General features: G+C 34.7%; 1 protein-coding gene across 1 annotated transcript; it reads right to left on the bottom strand.

Annotated features, from left to right (window-relative positions):
* On the bottom strand, positions 1-22,525 carry LOC132547685 (coiled-coil domain-containing protein 81-like). Its single transcript, XM_060211484.1, has 14 exons — positions 22,404-22,525; positions 22,207-22,268; positions 21,292-21,448; positions 18,092-18,348; positions 17,086-17,165; positions 16,376-16,734; positions 7,723-7,903; positions 4,601-4,886; positions 4,312-4,419; positions 4,026-4,109; positions 3,731-3,816; positions 3,291-3,369; positions 1,151-1,371; positions 1-780 (listed from the first exon to the last, which is right to left on the bottom strand). Exons 1-14 carry the CDS (start codon positions 22,483-22,485, stop codon positions 516-518), a joined length of 2,307 nt encoding a protein of 768 aa, XP_060067467.1. The 5' UTR covers positions 22,486-22,525; the 3' UTR covers positions 1-515.
* Positions 22,526-25,633: the final 3,108 nt, after the last annotated feature.

Raw genomic sequence — 25,633 nt, 5'->3', positions numbered from 1 at the left:
CAAAAAATAAAACGAGCATGTATATTCATATTTAATGACATCATGTTTTACTGATTACGAAAAAAAATGATTTACATGCTCCAATATTCAAAATAGAATATTAAAGAATAAACTCAATAGTTTAAAAAAGAAAAAAAGAACATAACATTTGACAGCTTTGTGTAGTAGGAGACCCTGAAGAATGGTGTGTAGCGCTAAACCTTTGGTTTCTTCCTACATAACTAGAACCATATCTGTAGTGAAAAGTGAACATAACAGGGTGCAGTAACAGTTGCCAGAACACAAATCTACAGACAAAATAGCACATATCCTGTAACATGAAATGATGTTTGTACACACCAGACCACGAATGCCGTAGGGAGTAATAGGTTGTGGTCTAAACGACTAATACTGATAAACTAATAGTTATCATTCGTATCACATTTTTATGTTCCTAGTTCTTTTAGAGAAGAGATTATGATAAATTTCAATTAGAAAAGGTAACAGGCATGCCCATTACGATAATAGTATAAATCCTACACCATGAGTCGTGACCCCGGAATGTAACGAGATTCACTCCAGATGTTAGACTCGCCACAGTTGACCATTTTCCTCTTACACTGTCCACACCGTTTGTACTTATCACACTGTTCATGTACAAGAAGACTAGGACTAAGTGCATGTAAACGATCTTCCAACTCATTGTTCTTCTTCAGTGTGGCTGCCTTCTGCCAGTCGGTCTCCAAGCGCTTGCGCAAACTGTATCTATTAGTAAATCTGGTGCCCCGGTCTTCCATTAGTCTGTGAATTAACACAAATTTGAAACATTAAGATACATGTGGTTTTAAATGTGGAGATAGAGCAGACAAATTGGACAATAATTGAACAATTAATGGTCGTCGTTTCTTATTGATCTTTCGATGAACATGTATTCGAACAATTTATAAACACAATTCTAACCCTTTCACTGCCTAACAATCTGAATAAATTGCTTTAATCTATTTGATGAAAACAAACTGTCAAAATCAGACACTTTATCTGTTACATATTATATGCCATTATAACTTACCAATTATTACAAAACATGTTGGGATCATATTTTCGCACAAGTATATAGTGTATGTATTTTCCATTCAATACCTTTAATGTGTATGTATCTTAGAAAACTTACTCTTTCTTTGTCCTGTCCAGCACGTCCTCTTCCTCTTTCTGGTCACTCAGACGTTTGAGGATGGCTTCCCTCTTCCTTTGGGCGACCAGATCTTGTTGTTCACGGAACAATTGGTAAGCACGTGATCTCCTTGCAGCCATTTTTTCGTTGGTCATATCATTCTTACCAAATACTTCGTTGTCTGGTTCTCTAGGTGGTACTTGCAGAGGTTTAAACCGCAGCTAAAAGGTAGAGGTGTATATAAATCAGCTGCTTATCAAGATCAAGCTATTGAAACTCAGATAAATACTTATTAATTGTAACTTTATACTGTAAGATGGCAGTATCTGAGAGTTCCATAGAGGGACCAACACAAAGTGGAAACAAGGAAATAAATACAGATTCTGGGAACCAGTTAAAATACTATTACATATATTGATAACACATATCATTAATTTAAATCAAAGGAAACAACATTTCATCAATATTAACACTTTGATACATCTACATGGGACACAAGCAAAGAGCTTCAAGATAGCACATTCACAGAAAGCATGCAAAGAATAATACAAAATGTTAATTTCATTTCAAGCATTAGTTAGAATGAAAAAAACCCAGCAGCATTATAACCTCAATTAACTTTTTCAATAGCTTGGTGAAGTAAGCCTGACATTAAGGACAATGGACCTTTAAAATACTATTGATTTTTGGATGTTAAAAGTTAAATATCTTAGGTGAAAATGGTGCTTGTGGTTAATCTTGGTCACACATGTAAATGGGATGTTAGATATTTATAGGCTTCGAAAAAGTTGAGTGAGATTGTTGTGAATCTATCTACCCGTGGGAGTTCCTCGTTGAGGCGGTCTTTGGAGGAATTGGAGAAGGGGGACAGGACCTTTGGAATCATGGGAAGAGCAGAGGTGCTTAAAGTGTGGTTAGGGGGAGGAAATATAAGGGACAGCCTTGTCTCAGAGGTTGTCTGACGCCTTGGCAACAATGCATTGTGACGTTCAGGGGTTCGAAGTAGACCATCAGGCTTCCGAAAACGACTGCGGATCTTAATCTGAATAAAAGGGTTAGTGCAGAGAATGCAGAAAAAGCAATGACAGAAGCAAAGCAGAATAGTACAGGTTAAAACTGAAGCAGTATAAAGAAGGAAAGTGAACATATGTGAAGGTTACTGAAAATCTTTGTTCCACTACAATTAAATGTTTTAGTACAAACATGACCATTACTGATTAAACAGTGATGGGTTCAAGGCAAGAAAACAATGATTCTAGACTACACAACATCTACCTAAACAATAGTATCTACATACAGTCAGTAACATATAAACCCCAATAACAGCATCTGAATATAACCAGTACAACAGTTTTCGTGTGTTTTCTGTAGAAATAACATAATTACATTAACCTTATTATCAACATCTGTATCTATGTAAATTCTTGAACATTTCAAAGTCACCTGTAATTAGGCTATAAAGCACTGAATCATCATTGCTGATTTCTTTTTTGTAATTTTTTAATAAAAGTTTAGAAACGTAGAAAATTAATTAAGTACTGCCTAATAGATACCAGGTTCAGCAATATAATACCTGGCATTCCTAAAACTGATGAATATGTATGTAGATACAGTGACTAAAAGAGTTAAGTTACAAGGTGAGTAGACCTCAAAAGCTGTGACTACTAAGCTACAATTTGAGCACAATACAAAAGCTGTGACTACTAAGCTACAATTTGAGCACAATACAAAAGCTGTGACTACTAAGCTACAATTTGAGCACAATACAAAAGCTGTGACTACTAAGCTACAATTTGAGCACAACACAAAAGCTATGAACGTGGTTACAAAGAAGGTGACATAGATGGTGATACTATATGAGCAATTTCAACCAACACTGACGGATACTGGTCATTACATTAATGTAGAGATACAAATGCATTTGGTTTGGCTGCAGTATACCTTTTTAGAAATCTATTTAAAAGATTATGACAAATATTTATGTATATTCTTATGTATTGCAAAATTATATCTATTAAGTCTTAATATTAACGTCACATATTTCCAAATTGGTGTAAAAGTTGAGGTGTGAATTTGCTCTGTGTGAGTTTAGCTCTACTAACACTACATGCATGTTAATGAGTAACAAAATGACACCTACCTGAACCTCCAATGCTTTCTTATACATATCCTGTTGTTCATTCTTATCCTTGAGGAACTGTTCACGTTGAGCAGCCAAACTGTAAAACAGATCATATGACTGACCAATGGGGCTTTAATGAGACTAGGGTGAACACCAACTGTGTTTATTTTAATAAATTAGAATTCAGATTTTATTGTTCGTGGTTTCCTTATTTAGTGTTCAAAATCTTATTACCAAGATCAAGTTTATTACATTTTTATCCAGGAATTCTAGAAATATATCTAAAATATGAATAACCAATTCAAAATTACATGCTTCAATAATTTTTGCTTATTTTCATGAAAGCTAAAACTTGTATCTGGTCATTATGTAAGGTATGCTTCAATAATTTTTGCTTATTTTCATGAAAGCTAAAACTTGTATCTGGTCATTATGTAAGGTCAGATTTTCATACTTACTCCTCAGCCAACTGAACCTGTTCCAGTCTCTCCAGAAACTCCTCGTCTGATTGGTGCTTCTTCTGAGTGGACGATTTAGAATCCACCTAGAGAGGTAAGACTTAAAGTATTACAACTAGCATACTGACTGTAGTTTAGTATTTGTGATATGGCAATAGATCTATTATTTACAATACAGCTTCATGTATAATGCTAAGGTCTGACCATAAGCTGCTAGGAAAATCTGTGAAGTTAAATATTAATTTGAAATAATATTTTTCATACCATCATAAACTTCCCTTTTTTTTTATCTTACCTGTGCTGCTAACTCCTTGGAGTACTCTTCTTGTTTGTATATTTTGGGTGGAGTTAATGGTCTTTTTTGGAATATATAGGACTTCTGTTAAGAGAGAAGCACAATTATTAGACAGAAAGAACAAAAAGTTGAATGAATTTTCTCTCGTTAATAAACATTGATTTTCACTCATTTATCACATTAGATACAATTAATCAAAATCATAGGACTGAACTTATACACTGTACTATCTTACAGATTCATATAACAATGGTTCTTTTGAAAACTTTACTGAGGTAAGTCTTACATGGAACTCTAAATCTCTGGCTTTCTTTTTAGATAATACAGCTTCAGACACTCCTAAATTGAAGGCAGCCATCTTTTGAAGGTCATGTCGTTTGGCTAACAGAGTTTCCTGTAAAAGAAATGGCAGACCAAATACTAAATGTAGTAATTTTGTTTATATTGTTCAAAGTGACGAAATGAGAAGAATATTTTGTGTTGTTTCAATGGAAATAAGAAGAAACAGGTAAAGAGTATCTCAGACTGGTGCCTCATATGTTGGCCCTTCTAAAACAGTTCTGAAATTGCATTACCTGTTCTCCGAGAGTATCCTCAGCATCCTTCATGTACTGAAACTGTTGGAGAAGTCTGTCTTCCTCCTCTTCACGTCGTTTCCTCTCCTCAGCAAAGGAAACGGGAATGTTTCTGCGGGAGCGTTGGTGACACAGATAGCACAACTCCTGTCCAGCATTTGGGTGACCACAGGCCGACATTGGAGGATTGGGGACATTTCGCTGGCCTGCACGGATTTGATCCACACTCTGTGCTCTAGGCAGGGGAGACAATTTTGGGGATGGAGGCTTCATTGTCGGCATTTGTCTACAGGCAACAACATATGATTAAAACAAGGTTAGCTGTGAAGAACATTCAAAGGCATATTTGATATGTAACAGAAAATCCATCCCAATTTTTATGGCTGAAAGGTAGGTGATCATTTCATCAAATACTGGTTTCTTTAAAATTACATGAATTTGCAAAGCAGATGAACAGGAAAGTGTTTCTAGTAACATTCTATTCTTCTTTTTTATAGCCATATAGTCTCTCATTTAGCACCAGGGTAATATGGCATTCATCAAACAAAAACAACTGTGTATCAATACCAGACATGTAGTCTGAGGCTCTCAACTGATGTCCTAGTGATTATCAGCTGGAATGATTTGTTTCACAAGTTGTAAGTGAATAAAATTTAATTTCAGAGAATTTATTGATGTTGTTAGGGAGAACATGTTGGTTGTTGATGATTTGCTATTGACTAGTAGTATAATGGATAGTGATAAATATACTATACAAGTGATTCTAAATGTGCTGTCCTATACAGATAATTATTGGCATGATTACAATTTAATATTAATGATGTCCACAGTTACAATAAGTCAATATTGATTATAGTTGTAGCCTGGTGATAAAAGACAAAAATCTGTGTACATGACTAACCAACTATGAACATCATCCAGGTACTATCTACTGATATTTAATATTTCATTTTGATCTTTTTTACTGAAAAGTAAACTTGAAGTTAATGACACCATCAAAGCAGATATTGAAAAATATGCAAGACTGAACTTTGTTTCCATTTAATTAATTGGCTCACTTTGTTTGATAGCATCAAAATAAGTGATCATGACTCTGTTTCAAACGTTATGAAGCTTCATTTCACTTGATCATCATGCTATTCAGGGAAATTTTAAACAAATGTGAGCTTATCTGTTCACATACAAGGTAGACATTGATATATAAGATAGACACTACAGTACAGTCACTGAAGTTGTAGGGAAGTTTAATGTGAAATCAATAACTAATTTACTGATAGCTACTCAACAGACCCTACAGTACATTACACCCACGTCAACCTTATTACATATACATGCATTATAACACACTATACTGAAAAACTGATGATGCATAACAAAGTGACATTTTAAAGTTTGCTAAGTGCATTACCACAATAGTTTACCATGTATCTCTGTAATATAGTTTACTTAGTGTAGTCCTTATGTAATATAATGTATTGGTGTCCATCTAATATAATTCACTAATTGTCTATTTAACATAGTGAAGAAAGAGCATATTTAAAATATTTTACTAAGTGTCAATGTAATATAGTTTATTTAGTGTCTGTGTAATATAGTCTATTTAGTGTCTGTGTAATATAGTCTATTTAGTGTCTGTGTAATATAGTTTATTTAATATAGTGTCTGTGTAATATAGTCTATTTAGTGTCTGTGTAATATAGTTTATTTAGTGTCTGTGTAATATAGTCTATTTAGTGTCTGTGTAATATAGTTTATTTAGTGTCTGTGTAATATAGTCTATTTAGTGTCTGTGTAATATAGTCTATTTAGTGTCTGTGTAATATAGTCTATTTAGTGTCTGTGTAATATAGACTATTTAGTGTCTGTGTTATATTGTCTATTTAGTGTCTGTGTTATATAGTCTATTTAGTGTCTGTGTAATATAGTCTATTTAGTGTCTGTGTAATATAATCTATTTAGTGTCTATGTAATATAGACTATTTAGTGTCTGTGTTATATAGAATATTTAGTGTCTGTGTAATATTGTCTATTTAGTGTCTGTGTAATATAGTCTATTTAGTGACTGTGTAATATAGTCTATTTAGTGTCTGTGTTATATATTTTACATAGTGTCTTTTAGTATCTATGAGATATAATTTACTATATGATTAACTTTGTGTCTATGTAATATATTTCACTAAGTGAACTGTCTAGTTATAGTGAGAACTATATAATATGTGCAGTATAGAGACACTTCTCATGGACTTTTGGTCCCCAAAATTTGCTATACCTTGCATGCTTAGTTTTCATTCATTGCAGTATTGGAATGACTCAGAATACACACATTTACTTGAGATTCTTACATCAGACATTGGAAAACAACAAAATTTATTGGATATTGGGACTTAAAGAGCAACTCCCAATGAAAGATTTCAACACTTCATTTGATCACTTTGAATTTTTTGCAGTCGCCTACTAGGCTTCAAAATTAAGCCCTAGAAGAATGAAACGGTTGTACGATGCAGTTTTATCTATTCCTGGCTCTACTGTGTTAAGTAATTTTACAACTAACTTTTCAGCCCTACCTCAGGGAAAGGCATATTCTCTACACCTATCTTAATTTACAATAACTGTGTATTTGTATTTTCCAGTCACAACTTTGCAAAAACATTATGACCAAGTTCAATTTCCCTTAGTTGCTTCATAGATTTCATCAATTAAGACATTTGGCATCACTGGTGTGTCTTAAAAGAATGAAATAGCTGTATGGTGCAATTAAATTTTTCGGCTCTATTGTATGTATTTCTGAATATGTATTGAAAGCTATTATTTACTTGTGTATCTTCTATACAGTCATAAAAGAGACTTGAATATAGAACGTTTGTAAATATTTCTTAAAGTATGCAGATGATTGAAGTACATTACAGCACATACTTCAGAGTCATTCAATTATTATAGTCAAAAATAGGATGAAAATTCAACTTGATTGTCCAAAATACTTGATTATTTATGAAGGATATATCTGAAATACAAAAAAGAAGACTGGAACCTGTACAAAATAATACATTCTGATGAGAAACATCCAGTTTTGGTACCCATATATTTCAACAACATATTTGTATTACAACATCAAATAAACTTACCCATCTGCCAGAGGAGGTGATGGGACAGGCTTGTGGATGGGTCCCAGGGGGCTGGGTGCCGATTTTGGGGTATAAGAAGAGGGTATGAGGTCATCCAGGAGACTGACCCCTGTGGCTTTTGCCAGAGGCATGGCCATCCTTGACCCTGTACGACTTGGTGCCATTGGTGCCTTCTTCTGATCTGTAAACATTACAAAGAACAGTTCAAGTGTTATTTTCTAATGGCAGTCATGATGGTTTACACTGGTCAAATAATGGATTCTTACTGAAGCAGAAATCTAGAGACTTTCCAAGAAATCTTCGTTATCAAAACAATGATAAAAAAATCAATGTAACCTCAACAGAGCTTTCAAATGTCAGGAATCAGATCTCATAATCTGGATGGCAATTTATGTAAATATGCTATTCCTAACACCAAACCCCAAACCTATGTATTTGCGTGAGACTGGTGTGTGTAGTGGGGTGGTATGTGTGTGAGGGTGTGGGAACTACAAACAACATAACTAAGTATCCTAAAACACACATCCTACTTTAAAATGGACACAACAAACTTTTTGTACAGTAAGACAACAAAAGATGGCAGTTTTTCTATCATTTTCTTCAAGTTTTTTTCAGATCAAACCGCTTCACTACAATACATATATTTTAGTTTATACGGTTATATATTTCTAAGTTCAAATTTGCAAAAAATCAAAATTATTAACAATTGTTTTTAAAAAGTAGTTTGGTAGACAGAGTAGAACTAATTACTCAAATCATGTGCACAAAAAGGGATAGATTCTGTTTTCTCATTGGGTCATTAAAGATGTACTGATAATTCAAAAGATTAAAAATACTTTAAAATAATGATTATCTGTTAAGACTTCTGAACAAAGTCACCATATTAGGAGACATCACAGTTTTTCCCTTGTAAAGCATTATAAAATTTTACTTACAGTAATCAGAAAATGTATCTCCTGATTTAAAAATCCCTCCAGAAAACATTGTGAATGAAAAAAACAGAATCCCTGCTGACTTAAGTTTATAATCTCAGTGTCAACAGAATTAGACAACTTAATAGGTATTATCCCAATCCAACATTACCAAGAATAACACACAGCCATCGTTTGTTTAGAAGTCATCACTAATTCATAAAGAATATCTATGACAACAAAATGATGACGCGTCCCCTTAACCACTGAGTTATCATGACTAATTAATGTTGTAAAGCCGGCTTCTCCACCAGATGGATACAGGTGCTGGGCTTAGAGTGTTGGCAAAATCCTATACACATCACCTTATATACAGAGCACTGGGATACGTTGCTAGGTAAAACTTCTGTTTGGTGTTTTATCAAACTAATTAAGAACAGAAAAATTCTAATTTCAAGACACCTTTTCCAAATTCTGTGCTTTTGTAAAATTCATTTGGATTTTTTTTTTTTTTTTGTGATTAGGCACTGCACCACTAAATCAATGAGTTTCACAAAGCTAATTCTGTTTAATGTAGACTGGCATGCAACTTTTCAGGGATGGAATGTGAAGTAGCAGTTTCTGCTCCAACTGTGGGTATGTGTACAAGTCCTTTATCAATACACCAGTACTTACACTGCATGTGTGGTGCACATTCATGTGAAAAAGGAGTTCTATCAATTTAATCCTTATTTCCTATGTTCAAGGACGAACCATAAGAAGTCAAGTTTCTAGTTCTGTGGAAATGATACCATTGTTGTCAACAATGTTTACCATAAATATCATGTTGTAAATAACTTTTAAGTAGTTGCTTTTTTAGACAGCATGTTAGATACATGGAGAAAGGTAGTGTCTGATACCTAAGTAAACCTTACATAGCCTAATCCTACTATCCTTAAAACCTTCCTACGGAGGCTGATCCTTAAAACCATCCTACTGAGGCTGATCCTTAAAACCATCCTACAGAGGCTGATCCTTATAACCTTCCTACGGAGGCTGATCCTTAAAACCATCCTACTGAGGCTGATCCTTAAAACCATCCTACTGAGACTGATTCTTAAAACCATCCTACAGAGGCTGATCCTTATAACCATCCTACTGAGGCTGATCCTTAAAACCATCCTACTGAGGCTGATTCTTAAAACCATCCTACAGAGGCTGGTCCTTAAAATCACCCTACTGAGGCTGATCCTTAAAACCATCCTACTGAGGCTGATCCTTAAAACCATCCTACTGAGGCTGGTCCTTAAAACCATCCTACTGAGGCTGATCCTTAAAATCACCCTACTGAGGCTGATCCTTAAAACCATCCTACTGAGGCTGATCCTTAAAACCATCCTACTGAGGCTGATTCTTAAAACCATCATAATGAGGGTGATCACATTGTACATCTTACTGAAGGCTGATCCTAACACCACTCTACTGAATCCTATTGAGATTAATGCTGTGCCATCCTACTGAGGCTGACCTACACTGCCCTACTAAGGCTGATCCTACACTGCCCTACTAATGCTAATCCTGCACTACCCTACTGAGCCTGATCCTACACTTCCCTACTAAGGCTGATCCTACACTGCCCTACTAAGGCTAATCATGCACTACCCTACTGAGGCTGATCCTACACTGCCCTACTAAGGCTGATCCTACACTGCCCTACTAAGGCTGATCCTACACTGCCCTACTAATGCTAATCATGCACTACCCTACTGAGACTGACCCTACACTACCCAACTGAGACTGATCCTACACTGCCCTACTGAGGCTAATCCTACACTGCCCTACTGAGTTTGACCCAACACTGCCCTACTGAAGCTGATCCTACACTGCCCTACTGAGACTGATCCTACACTGCCCTACTGAGACTGATCCTACACTGCCCTACTGAGACTGATCCTACACTACCCTACTGAGACTGATCCTACACTGCTCTACTGAGGCTGATCCTACACTACCCTACTGAGACTGATCCTACACTGCCCTACTGAGACTGATCCTACACTGCCCTACTGAGACTGATCCTACACTACCCTACTAAGACTGATCCTACACTGCTCTACTGAGGCTGATCCTACACTACCCTACTGAGACTGATCCTACACTACTCTACTGAGACTGATCCTACACTGCCCTACTGAGACTGATCCTACACTGCTCTACTGAGGCTGATCCTACACTACCCTACTGAGACTGATCCTACACTGCTCTACTGAGGCTGATGCTATACTGCCCTACTGATCCTGTGCAACCTCAATAAGGCTGATCCTACACTACCACACTTAGGCTGACCAAATACTACCCTACATAAGCTGATCCTATAACATCCTTTAGAGGCTCTTTTAGGACATTTCTTGTTTCTGATTTTTCTCTATTTTAAGAGACAATGAATATTCCTAACTATAAGGGATTAAAGACCTTTATAAGACCCCTTGCTATTCTAATAGGGACTGTGTATAACAGATAAATTATACCATTTGCTGAACAAACAAGAATGCTGCATTATTGATAGGATCCAATATAGTTTATTGGGTGTAAGATGGATGGTAGTGTTTCCGTTATCTTTCACTGTGAGTATTGATTTGGGCATTTTATTGTTAATTAACTGTAAACAGACAGACCAATCATGTATAATGGTTTATTTACTCAAAAACAAGACATCTCTGTAGGTACTTACAGGTATCTGTGCATATGTACCTTGTACCCTAGGTCTGTCTACTACAGGTATCTTAGTACATGTACCTTGTACCCTAGGCCTTTTATTATAGGTATCTGTGTACATGTACACATGTACCCTAGGCCTTTCTATTAAAGGTATCTGTGTACATGTACCTTGTACCCTAGGTCTGTCTACTACAGGTATCTTAGTACATGTACCTTGTACCCTAGGCCTTTTATTATAGGTATCTGTGTACATGTACACATGTACCCTAGGCCTTTCTATTAAAGGTATCTGTGTACATGTACCTTGTACCCTAGGTCTGTCTACTACAGGTATCTTAGTACATGTACCTTGTACCCTAGGCCTTTTATTATAGGTATCTGTGTACATGTACACATGTACCCTAGGCCTTTCTATTAAAGGTATCTGTGTACATGTACCTTGTACCCTAGGCCTTTTATTACAGGTATCTGTGTACATGTACCTTGTACCCTAGGTCTGTCTACTACAGGTATCTTAGTACATGTACCTTGTACCCTAGGCCTTTTATTATAGGTATCTGTGTACATGTACACATGTACCCTAGGCCTTTCTATTAAAGGTATCTGTGTACATGTACCTTGTACCCTAGGCCTTTTATTACAGGTATCTGTGTACATGTACCTTGTACCCTAGGTCTGTCTACTACAGGTATCTATGTACATGTACCTTGTACCCTAGGCCTTTCTATTACAGGTATCTATACATATGTACCTTGTACCCTAGGCCTTTCTATTAAAGGTATCTGTGTACATGTACCTAGTACCCTAGGCCTTTCTATTACAGGTATCTGTGTACATGTACCTTGTACCCTAGGCCTTTCTATTACAGGTATCTGTGTACATGTACCTTGTACCCTAGGCCTTTCTATTACAGGTATCTGTGTACATGTACCTTGTACCCTAGGCCTTTCTATTACAGGTATCTGTGTACATGTACCTTGTATTAGAGGCCTTTCTATTAAAGGTATCTGTACATGTACCTAGTACCCTAGGCCTTTCTATTACAGGTATCTGTGTACATGTACCTAGTACCCTAGGCCTTTCTATTACAGGTATCTTAGTACATGTACCTTGTACCCTAGGTCTGTCTACTACAGGTATCTGTGTACATGTACCTAGTACCCTAGGCCTTTCTATTACAGGTATCTGTGTACATGTACCTTGTACCCTAGGTCTGTCTACTACAGGTATCTGTGTACATGTACCTTGTACCCTAGGCCTTTCTATTACAGGTATCTGTGTACATGTACCTTGTACCCTAGGCCTTTCTATTAAAGGTATCTGTGTACATGTACCTTGTACCCTAGGTCTGTCTACTACAGGTATCTGTGTACATGTACCTTGTACCCTAGGCCTTTCTATTACAGGTATCTGTGTACATGTACCTTGTACCCTAGGCCTTTCTATTAAAGGTATCTGTGTACATGTACCTTGTACCCTAGGTCTGTCTACTACAGGTATCTGTGTGCATGTACCTTGTACCCTAGGTCTGTCTACTACAGGTATCTGTGTACATGTACCTAGTACCCTAGGCCTTTCTATTACAGGTATCTGTGTACATGTACCTAGTACCCTAGGCCTTTCTATTACAGGTATCTGTGTACATGTACCTTGTACCCAAGGTCTTTCTATTACAGGTATCTGTACACATGTACCTTGTACCCTAGGCCTTTCTATTACAGGTATCTGTACACATGTACCTTGTACCCTCGACCTTTCTATTAAAGGTATCTGTGTACATGTACCGTGTACCGTAGGCCTTTCTGTTACAGGTATCTGTACACATGTACCTCTGAATCCTATCATAGTTCTCTCTGTTACAGGTATCTGTGTACATGTACCTTGTACCCTAGGTCTTTCTATTACAGGTATCTGTACACATGTACCTCTGAATCCTATCATAGTTCTCTCTGTTACAGGTATCTGTGTACATGTACCTTGTACCCTAGGTCTTTCTATTACAGGTATCTGTACATATGTACCTCTGAAGCCTATTATAGATCCCTCTGTTACAGGTATCTGTACACATGTACCTCTGAATCCTATCATAGATCCCACAATTACAGGTATCTGTTCACATGTACTTTCTAGCCCTATCACAGATCCCTCATTTACAGTATCTGAACACATTTACCTTTGAAGACTTTCACAGATCACTCTATATCAGGTAGCAACTTTCTATAATGAAATTCTCCTGTCCGATTATTCATGATTAGTAGCGTCCCTGGGGACAATAACCATCTCACTAATTGATTTAATTACTCTTCCCATTGTAAAGTAGATCTTTATCTGATGGCACAACAAGATACCATTGATTCATTGTGTTACGGCCAATTTGACCTAACCTAAGGTGAACTATGTCATGATTTATATATTACTATATGGCTGGCATTTGTTGCCGTCTTACAGACCATACTGTACGTCTTTTGTTTGTTGTGGTGATTGGTTGGTTATTTGTTTCTTACCACAGTTACAAGTGACCCAGTAATTATTTTGATTGATATTGATAAGAGCCAATTAGAATTTTAACTGATACACTGATGGACATTTTAAGGTATAGATAACATATCCTGATAAAGTGAATAAATTTTGTGTTGTACAGTAAACAATAAAGTATCGACTCCTTTCTTGGTAACATCTGTTACCAACTTTAGTACATAAACAATGAGGAAATCACAGTAAAATGAAAAACTGACTTTAGAAAACTTAAACTGTGCAGCTGAAGTAAATGTAACACAACAAAAGACTCTTAAACTGCAATTCTTCATGGTTTGATTTAGTTATCATACAACAATACAGACTGACCTGGCAATATTAGACGACTAAGTGAGCTATTACAACAAAGATTGACTGTCATTACAACAACAGACAGAACCAGAAGTATAAGGATAAGTAGATATTAGGTTGGTTAATCACAACACATAGTTCTTCCTTAGAACAATTTCAATCTTTGACTGCATATCTCAAAAACATGAAATATTTCAAGTTGTATAAAAAATTGACAGAAAGAGTTCCTTAATGGACTGTATCCTTAAACAGGAAATAAAAAACAATATATACTTCCAGCTGCTCTTTCTGGTAAATGAAGCAGATTTTTTACATTATAAACAATAATGACATTTTGTTGATACATAAGTCTATATAGATAAAAGTAAAAAAGAGAATTTCCCATAAAAATACAAAGGACAAAGATACTTTTTCTTATGTTATTAATACCTCACTATGTAACATGATTAACATAGTTACCATTCATATACTCTTCCACTACAGTTAAAAGTTGCTAAATTAACATAATGATTTATCAGAATGATGAACCTAGTCAAGAATACAATAGAATACATACTGTATATATATGAGATGGTCCTAGACAACTAACTGACTAGTGAATTAAGAAATAAAGAAAAAAAATAAAGAGATAACTGACAAGTAAATCCCCCCTCCCTCCCCCTGATAATCATATGATAAAAACACATGAATAACATTGAAAACAGTGAAAAAAAAATATGTACTATTACTAGCCAAAGTCTGTGTTTTTATTTAATTTGTATCATTACTACCACAAATTTTGTAAACCTTCCATTACATTGCACAGGGCTATGTTTGAAGTATGTGAAGTAGAAAAAATAACACAGTAAATGGAGATTAAAACAAACATCAAAGTAAAACAAAACGGCAGGTGAGATGGGATTAATGAGCCAACAGTTAGGGAGGTGATAATTCATGCAGAACATGCATTCCCTCCTGTACTTACGCTCCTCAATATCGGGGAACATTCGCCCTGGTTCCACTGGAGGGGTACAACAGTGAACAGTTAACATTAAACACGGTTAGTGCTACAGGCCCTCTGACATTACAACATCTGTCTTTATCTCCAAACTGCTGCTTGTTATATCATTCCAAATAAGAAATTTCAACTGCCTGTTGATTCTTTTGATTTTATCAATAAAACACTGATGATAATTTCAAAAACTCAATTACCTTAACTGTTTGGAAAATGCCATCAGACCATCTACTATATTGTGTAATGCTTATTATACTGAATGCAAATTATGTAACTTTGAAAAGATTAAGCAAAACATGCTATGAGATGCCAGCCATGTCTATTAAATTTTGCAGACTCCGGAAATTATTAATTATTATTCTGCATTCTTCTCGCTCTCTTTCTCTTTTTCTTTATTCACAAACTGAATCAAGCTCTGAATAAACACTTGGGTACATGACTTGTGATGCTCAATTAGGAATTTATGACATTATATCAGATTTAAGAATGTCTTTAATATTAATGTGCAAAAATGAAAGGAGCCTATCAAGTGTTGTAGTTGGTAAAGGTATGATGACAGAAAATTAGCCACAAAGCAGTGATGAAGCTTCATCTTAGGGAGAAGTGAAAGGCATTACAGTGTGGAAGAAAAATGAAAAAATTACTGTATCAAAATTGATAAAATTAGGAAACGATTTATTATATATAGCTTTTTTGCATCACTATTTCTAAAACCACACTGACTATATACAGCAATGTTTCTTTGATTAATTTATGTTTTAATGATCCTGTAAATGTTTATGTAAAGGCATATAATAGCAGGACAATAGTAATCTTCATCTACTGAATGAGACTATTTACATACCAGGTAAAAAGCTTATCCAGAGGGATCTCAAAAAGTTTAGAATATTTTATTCTATTTCAAAAGTAGTAAGTAGACACATAAATGGGATAAATTAAGACATGTTTAAAGTATTCTATAAGGAAGCATTACATGAGAAACACTACAGGTCTGGTGGGTAACAGAGACAGCCGAGCATTATAAACATATTCTTTTCCATGTGTTTTTCTTTTTTTGAACAATCATATTTTGTTCCGTTTGAGACCTGATTTGTAAGATGTATGTAATGATGATGTAAATGAACATTCTAGACCATTACAAAAACAACCCTGTCATGGTACATGTATAATCAATTAAGGGTCACTATTCAAGTTCCAACATTAAATTTTCAGCTGAATTTCTTACCTTTCTCTTCCAGTTCATCTGACATAGGAATGTGTACTGGTTCAAAGCTTTTTGGGTCGTCCATGCCCTCTCCATTAAACTCAATGTTCCTGATGGCTGTTGCCGTCTGCTCATCCCCTACTTCTTTTCCCTCAAACACCTCTTGTTTCTGGTTCAGAGTGGCAAGTGTCTCCTGCTGTACAGGCGTGGTCACTTCTGGATCCTCATAGCTTGGTTCCAGCGCCTGGGCATCTAATGGATGTATTGGAGGGGGTTCATTAAGGGCATCGCCTACCAGGGCAGGGTCGACAGGATTGACCTCGTTGGTTTCTTCTGCTACAGGGGCTAGACCTCCAGCTGCCAGATTGGTACTGGAAATTCTAGAGGCAGAGAAATATAAGTTCATAATGTATTCAGATAATCACAAAAAAATTGAAATCCTAAATAGTATGTGTATTTATGCATTATAGACAAACATTTACCTGTTAAAGCTTATAAAAATGTGTGTGTGTTTAACTGAAGCAATTTCCTTTCTTCATTTTTAAGACAGATTTCACTGAATTCATTAAATGGAAACATCATCCTGACTAATTTTCAATCTGATTCCAAACCTTTCCTCAGTAGATGGATGTAACTTTTTTCCACAGTTGTCATATGCATAACAACACAAACACATGAAACAAACCATCTACAACTGACAGATACATTCAATGTAAGATTTAGAAACCTACTTTGGTAAGATGACTGTGCAGCTTGTTCCTGGTCTGGAGACTGGACGATCAGACATTACAGAATCCACTGTTCCTGGTCTCTGTAAGGTCAATACAATGTTGATAATAATCATATACCAATACTAGTATTAGTGTTTTATACTTCTTACTGATCACGACTATAAGGTGTTTCAAATATATGTTGATTATTTGCTTTGATAAATGGACCTTCTGGTAACTTTATCATTCATAATAGTGACTATGTCACAATGACCTCCTGGTCACTTATTGATTTATAATAGTGACCATGTCACAATGACCTACTGGTCACATATTGATTTATAATAGTGACCATGTCACAATGACCTCCTGGTCACTTATTGATTTATAATAGTGACCATGTCACATAGACCTCCTGGTCACTTATTGATTTATAATAGTGACCATGTCACAATGACCTCCTGGTCACTTATTGATTTATAATAGTGACCATGTCACATAGACCTCCTGGTCAAATAATCATTTTGAGTCACATAGACCTCCTGGTGACCTCTTGATTAACAATGGTGACTTTGTCACCTCCTAGTGACTTATTAATTTATAATAGTGACTATGTCATATAAATCTCTATGCTAACATTTTCCTCAATATCTTTGTTTTGATACCATATTTCCATACTGTAGTTGCCTTGTATGTCAGCAATAATGTTATTAACAGCGAGTTTATCATATCCAAATTATGTTCAGAGAATATCCTCAAGTTTCATAGGTCTATACAGATTTATGGGACATATTGAGACAGGTCAGCCATTTTATATAGACAAATCTTTAGAATTTGTTTCTTTTGTTATGCATACTTCACTTAACATAAAATTTCAGGAAACTATCAAGCTGACGTCTGACTTGCTGGTGTCCTCAATGAGTTTCATAATCAGAAATGGTTACGACTTATTTTTTCTTGGTTCCTTCTATAATTTTAAACAAAATATATACAACACTTTTCGACATTTTTCAAAACAGAAACTCACATTTTGCATAGATGACATGAGTTTGCCTGTGCCATCCATCTGGTTAATGAATTCTTTATAGAACCTCATTTTGGCTTTGGAATCCCTGATGGACAGACGCCCAATTCCAGTAAATGTGAGTTCAACATTTTTTCTAGCTCCTACTGCACGAGACACTGCTCCCAGGATTTCCTTTACACAATTTTCCACTGTGTCTCTGTCAAATGGACTCTCAAATGACATGGCAGCAAAATTAAGCTGCACCACTGGGATTTGGCCTGGAAGCAAGCAAAAATTATACAGGCTCTAAAGAAAAGGTCAAATTAAATTTATCAAATTTGTTTTATTATTAGATTATGAAACAACCACAAAGTATCATTCCAAGAAAAACTTCTTCAATCAGGATCATCATTAAAAACTTATTAAGAACTCTTCAACAAAAGCCTTTTACAAACATATGACTTTTTCAACAAAAGCCTTTTACAAACATATGACTTTTTCAACAAAAGCCTTTTACAAACATATGACTTTTTCAACAAAAGCCTTTTACAAACATATGACTTTTTCAACAAAAGCCTTTTACAAACATATGACTTTTTCAACAAAAGCCTTTTACAAACATATGACTTTTTCAACAAAAGCCTTTTACAAACATATGACTTTTTCAACAAAAGCCTTTTACAAACATATGACTTTTTCAACAAAAGCCTTTTACAAACATATGACTTTTTCAACAAAAGCCTTTTACAAACATATGACTTTTTCAACAAAAGCCTTTTACAAACATATGACTTTTTCAACAAAAGCCTTTTACAAACATATGACTTTTTCAACAAAAGCCTTTTACAAACATATGACTTTTTCAACAAAAGCCTTTTACAAACATATGACTTTTTCAACAAAAGCCTTTTACAAACATATGACTTTTTCAACAAAAGCCTTTTACAAACATATGACTTTTTCAACAAAAGCCTTTTACAAACATATGACTTTTTCAACAAAAGCCTTTTACAAACATATGACTTTTTCAACAAAAGCCTTTTACAAACATATGACTTTTTCAACAAACGCCTTTTACAAACATATGACTTTTTCAACAAAAGCCTTTTACAAACATATGACTTTTTCAACAAAAGCCTTTTACAAACATATGACTTTTTCAACAAAAGCTGTAGTATTAAGATCTATTTAACAAGAGTCGGGGTATTAATACTTCTTTAAAATGAGTCACTGTATTAAGATCTATCTAACAAGAGTCAATATTTTAAGACCTTTCTAAAATGTCACTGTGTTAAGACATATTAAACAATAACTACTGTATTACAGTAAGACTTATTCAGCAGAATCACTGTATGAAGAATAATACCATTGATCAAGACAACCAACATCAAAGTTGATAGATAGAGTTTTATCACTAAACAACAAATATACTCATTTTGAAAACTAGTTTATGGAATGACTTAATTAATACAATCTACCAGTTTTAATAGGTTAAGATAAAGTGGCTCAGTATAATATCTGAGATTTCAATCAATACTGAGATAACAAGGATAACAAATGTTCCACAGGTCCAGAACTCAATAAACATCCCTAGTGATTAATTGACCGGTAGCTAATATCGGGGCCATTCTTATCACTGGTATTCCAACACTAGTATATTATCAGTTTATATTGTAGCAAGCATTTAAACTGCCTGGCCATTTCCTGCTTCACCATTCTCTTGGTATTTTATACATCAATACACCTTTCTGCCTAAGGTGAATAGACTTGTGACATTCAATTTTATTAAACTACCTAAGGTGGTCACGATTAAATACAGTCAACTAATCAATACTTTCACATTAACACAACTGAGCCCCTAAGAAAAAGCTAAACTACAGGTTAGTTTTCTATAGGTTTTCATGCTAGGTTTGATAACAGGACCAATGGACAAATCATAGTTTTTTCCTCAGATTCTCTGTTAAATACATTTGTCTGATTTTCACCTAACTTTAACAGTTGTATACCATTCTTATTAAATACAAATTAATTAATGTTTAATAATGAAAAAAAAATAATGACAAAATTAACCTGAAATAACCCTTTTTAAAAGTACATTTTGCCTGTACAATCTGTATATACTTCTATGAAAATAGATCTATATTGCATAATGCCATTGCAATAGCAGCTGTTGACATGACTTTCTATTGTCATACAATCAGTCATATTGATGTCACAGACATTGTGTAAAAACTCATACAAAAGACATTGATTTCAAGAGTTAAATTGTCATTGAATTCAACATTTACCAGTCCTTTCGCTTTGAGGTGTATAGAGAAAATTTCTGGAGAACAGCTAAATAATGTAAAAGCAGTGCTGAATACAATGTCTTGCCTGGGTCTCGTACTGCTCTACAATTTTATCATGTGCATGCAATCTGATTGAAAATAATCCTATCGTGTCCGGTGGAGACTAAGCCAAACAACAAATAAATAGCAAGAACAGAACAACTTATTTCTGACTAGTGTTATGTCTGGCAGAAATGTATTATCTGTATATAAAACCAAAACACTGTAATAAGTAGCAGAACTATGTAAACTGCATTAAATATATGTTATACAAATAATCAAAATATGCCAAAACAATCAACTAGTTAATTTTTTTCAAATCAAAAAAATTAATGACTGTAATAAGTACTTCATTCCAGTAGCTACATATTGAATAATTCATTTCAGCAAACATTCATTCTTAAGCTTCCATTTTTGCACATTCATCAAAAATAGCAAACGTCAAGTAATTTTTCAAATGTATTTTGTTCTTAAAAATATACAAATTAGTAGAATCAATTACAGCAAGTTCAAGTGTTACTGGTAAGTTCGATACTTGACTTCAATGTTGACTAGGTTTGCCCCTTCTGTCCAGGCTTCATCAGGACAACTTTCTACCCATGAATTACTGTTGCTATTCAAAAGTTATCTTTCAAAACCACATCTTTAAGTGCAAGTACAAGTGTTACATTAATATCAAACTATACCAGAAAAAAAAATTGTGTCCATATTAAATATAAAAGACACTAGGAAAGTGCAATATGGTGGTTCAGTGGAAGATTGTAATTTCCAACTTTACAAACATTATACTGTTATCACTGTTTGTAATCTCTGTAAATGATTACACAGCTTTCCCTGAGGTATGCATTCATCAATGTTTGTTAGCTGAACTTGTTATGTATGAGATCAACTTACCAGGAACATGATATTTTGGGTGCTGGAGACCATGAGTTTGTGCAAACTTTTCAGAGAGTATGAAAACAGGTCTTTGCATCATAATGAATTTGTTGTTTCCAATATCCAATTTCTTTTGTGTAAATGTAAATGTTCCAAAACCTTGTACAATGACTCCCTAAAATAAAAAGAGAAGTGCACTTTACAACATTATTTTACATGTACCATTCACATGTTGTTGAAGATCCATTTTAAATGAAGAAGAGGATTCTATCACCATTTACAGTACCCTGTCTGTGACCAGGACAAAACTAAAATGTCTGATGGATAGTCAGAACCCTTTGGACTAGTAATCAAACAAATAAATGATAGGACATAATGGCCAATTCACTTAATTTTTAACTTATATATGCCTGAAAGAGAGGGAGTCTCTACAGGCATTTTTAATGTACACAACAGGTTGGGCACACTCATATATATAATGGTCATGCATTTGAGTGACAGTTATTGCTTGGAGTAATAGACTCATTAATCAAAGGCGAGTTTATTTGAAATAGAAACACTAAGTTCTTTTAAACATTTGCAAATAATGGATGCACATATTTTTTAACAAAGTCCAATAATCTGAATGTGTCTACCTTTTAGAAACCAGTTACAGGGGTTTAAGTTATCATGTAGAGTGAAATACGACGTACTACCGAAAATTAACAGAAAAAACATCTTAAAGTTGTGTTTATCTTGAATTATACCCAACATAAATGTCTAATAGTTTATCAGTTTTATGGCAGTAGGTATAAGTTATATAACACCACATAACATAACTGAACTTTATTTACGCTTTAGACTTTAGCTGCTCATTAAATCTAATTACTTTAAAAGGGAATGTGAAGGTGGCACATATGACTTGATTTGTTTTGCTTACAAATTTTTATATACCTTTTGTTGAGACATTGTCTTCTCAATAAACGAAGACACGTTTTCCCAAACTGCCGCAACATCTGGAATATAAACAAGATGATGAAACTGGATATTAAAAACACTTTTGCAGAGGCTCAATTAACTTCATATAAAATCGATATTATAAAATATATTATGGCAAAAGAAAATGGCTTCCGTCGCCTGTCAATCCTTACCGTCGTCAGATAATGTGTCCTTTATCTGTGAATATCTATTTTTCTTGGCCTCGGCCAATATCCCGTGCATCACCTCTGTCATTTTGGCGAAGTTAATATATACTCCTGGCGTTACAATACATAATTCATTGCTACAAACATAGTTGACACTAAGTGGTTGACTCCATATCGGCGCGACAGTGTACCCTAGTATAAACGTTGCCAAGGAAGAGGTCACTCGCGGGTTGACAACTATTAACCCCGCAGTTTCGTATTTTTCTTGTTTTTATATTTTTCGATATGTTGTGATCATATATAACATTTTACTGGAAGAATACAACAAATATGTCAACTTTTGTCGGTTAAGATTATCAACAGGGGACAGATTTTCAAAACAAAAGTATATGATAATGATATTTTGAAATCCAACACTAATAATATTAAAACCGGACAAAAGCCGGACAAAAAATACTTCTCTCCTGCACATCGGCATTACTGTTCGAACCGCTTAGAATTTTCTTTTATAGAATGACAATATAAATTTGTAATCGTTTTTAGTTACCTTCATCTAATAGAATAGTTAATGAAATATAATGGAACAGCTATTGGCGGGCCAAATTCCCGTAACGTGGGCGGCGTGGACCGAAACTTTCCGTTGTAGTATGATAAAGTGGAGCCAATGGTGAAGTGAACCGCGGTTCATTTCACCGTAATGGTTAATATTATTAATTATAATTATTATGTATAGAGGAGCATAACTCAGTAAAGCGATAAAAATTAAGTGACAAAACAGAAACATCAATTGAAAATATAAAAACTGAAATTGGCTTCACTAGGGGGAAATGGGGGAAGGGTGGGGGTCACCATAACGGTATTTTGACCCCGGTTTATATCCCTACGCTTCACAATATCATGCCACACAGGATTCTCACAGTAAAAGACAATATTTGAAGTAAATATTCACATTTATTTTGCCGCTAATAATTTAAATTATTAGTGATGCTGTAAATTTAGGTGTCTCGATAATCCCTCGGCCCTTAGACGCCGTAGGCCCTTTATAGTGGGTATGTTGTATGAAAAAGGTGATTCAAATATCAAAAGTGTTTGATATAAATTCCGTACGTTGTGCACTGTAGTCACTGAGCGTGTATATACGGGTATCTGATTGATTGTATTTGTTTATGGTTAATCATTAGGGAGGGCCCTGTGGAGGACCCGTATACTTGTACTAATCACGTTACCCTCTGAAAATAAAGAATTAATAACATATCATTTAGAAGTTTGTTCCATTCCTGACAGCCAGATACATACAAATGTTTCGTTTGTTGTGCTATGTTTTGGAAGACAATTTTACTAGGTACATACCCTGTAGACCGCTGATGAACATTTCCAGCCAAAATAAAATCACATGAAAGATATTGTGGTACCTTACCATAAGAATATACATTTATGTATGTAATTAAAAATATTTTTGAATTGGCATCAATTTCACCCCTGAAGCATTTCTGCTGAAGAAATATGGTTTCTCTGAAATCAATCTGGCAGCACATTTTTGAGCTTTTGACAGTTTGTGTAGAGAAGCTTCAGTACTTCCAGACCAGACTGTATTACAGTACACATGAAAATGTAGAAAAGAGCACAAGCATTGTAACACTTGTATAATTTCAGATTATCAAGTAACACAGCATGGATTACTTAATCAAAGGCTTTCTCCAAGAAAACCTGATTGTAAAGATACAAGGAGGACATATCTATTTAGATATTGGAAGAAAGAACCATGGGCATGTCGCTCTAATATTTTGGATAAAATAGGTAATTCAGAAAGAGGTATGTAATAGCAAACTTCAGAGGTACTTCCAGATATGTACAAATTCACTATCTTTGCAGTTTTCCATCTTAGAGAAAAAAAAACCGTTTTGAATACTAACATTCATTATATATGATACCGAAGGTACTATATGTATATATGATTTTTTTTATTAGCATTGAACTGATACCATCCAAACCTTTAGCTTTCTTTGTATCTTAAGATCGCAATGATTTGTCAATGAAATCAACAGAGATAGTTGGAATGGAAAAAATACAACCCATAACTTGTTTAGTATTTACAAAGTTCTTCAATTTTTCAAAATTTAGAATTTGTATTTCTTAAACATGATGTTAGTTTATCTGAAACCGCAGTAAAATAACTGTTGAATCGATTTACTATTTCATTGTTATCATAGATATTTTCAACTGGAATCATTATAGGCGTGGCAGATAATTTTAGGTGCAAGATCACGAATACATTTCGAGAGCTTACTAGGTCTATCCAAATTGTTTTCAATAACATTTTTACAGTACGTAACTTTTGCCTCGCTAATCAATATAGCAACATGGTTCCGCTGTATTCTGTATACGTCAGGTTGACCGTCACGTTTCAGTTTGTCTCTCAACTACATGTTTTCTAAACTACTAGTATCGTCATTCAACCATTCTGGTTGTTTTGACTGTTTTACTCGCCTTTGAAGCATAGGCACATGTTTATCTACTACACTGAAAAATAATATTATCCATGCGTCCAACGCATCGTTTACATTCGATCATGTTTCAATCACTGACCAGGGGACATGAGAAAGATCGTCCAAAAACGCCATACTTCAAAGGTTTTAAAAGATCTGTAATTAATGCTATGGTGTGAAAACTTTGTTCCAAATGAGTGTTTTCTCACCATATACCCTGGATTATAGTCACCGAGTCCTCATACTTCCACCTTAACAGTTCTTGTGTGTTCTGGTTCTGAAACATATATATGGCCACTCAGTCTGTTTATTTCAGACACACGTGTAGGTTCCTAACCATTTTGATAAAAAAATTAACATTTGGTCCAGGAATGTATGGATATCACAATCAAAAGTATTAGTTCAGTATTTTCAATATGACTTTTAACTCGTATAATTCCATACTTGTTCATCCATATAACAACAGATTCTATACACATTTAAAGCTAGAATCGATTTGGAGTATAAAAATGGATTTGAACTCATAGAATTTCAAGATCTTGCACCTCTTGATTGTTCTTTTTGTGAATGACATATCATCTTTGATATTTGAAGTGACTCCACGATACTGGCTCTCCTTACCTGACCTTACGTAATATATTGTAAATTTTAACCTGTAACTTTTGAAACTGCTATACTGGTACAAAGAGTAATATTTTAAGCGGACAAATAAACTAACTTAAAAGCAGTTTTCTTATCTGAGGTTTGAAT

This window comes from Ylistrum balloti, unplaced genomic scaffold (genome assembly GCF_031769215.1).
Source record: "Ylistrum balloti isolate Yb309-2 unplaced genomic scaffold, AGI_CSIRO_Ybal_v1 Utg369972, whole genome shotgun sequence".
Lineage (NCBI taxonomy): Eukaryota > Metazoa > Mollusca > Bivalvia > Pectinida > Pectinidae > Ylistrum > Ylistrum balloti.
This window is presented reverse-complemented; position numbering and strand designations above follow the sequence as displayed.

Bases quoted from the DNA above. Each gene is read 5' to 3' on its own strand.
- LOC132547685 (XM_060211484.1), bottom strand. From the start codon at position 22,485: ATGACAGAGGTGATGCACGGGATATTGGCCGAGGCCAAGAAAAATAGA. The intron at 18,349-21,291 runs GTAAGTTGATCT...GCTTGCTTCCAG, and splicing joins CCCAAAATATCATGTTCCTG to GCCAAATCCCAGTGGTGCAG. The intron at 781-1,150 runs GTAAGTTTTCTA...GTTAATTCACAG, and splicing joins CTGGACAGGACAAAGAAAGA to ACTAATGGAAGACCGGGGCA.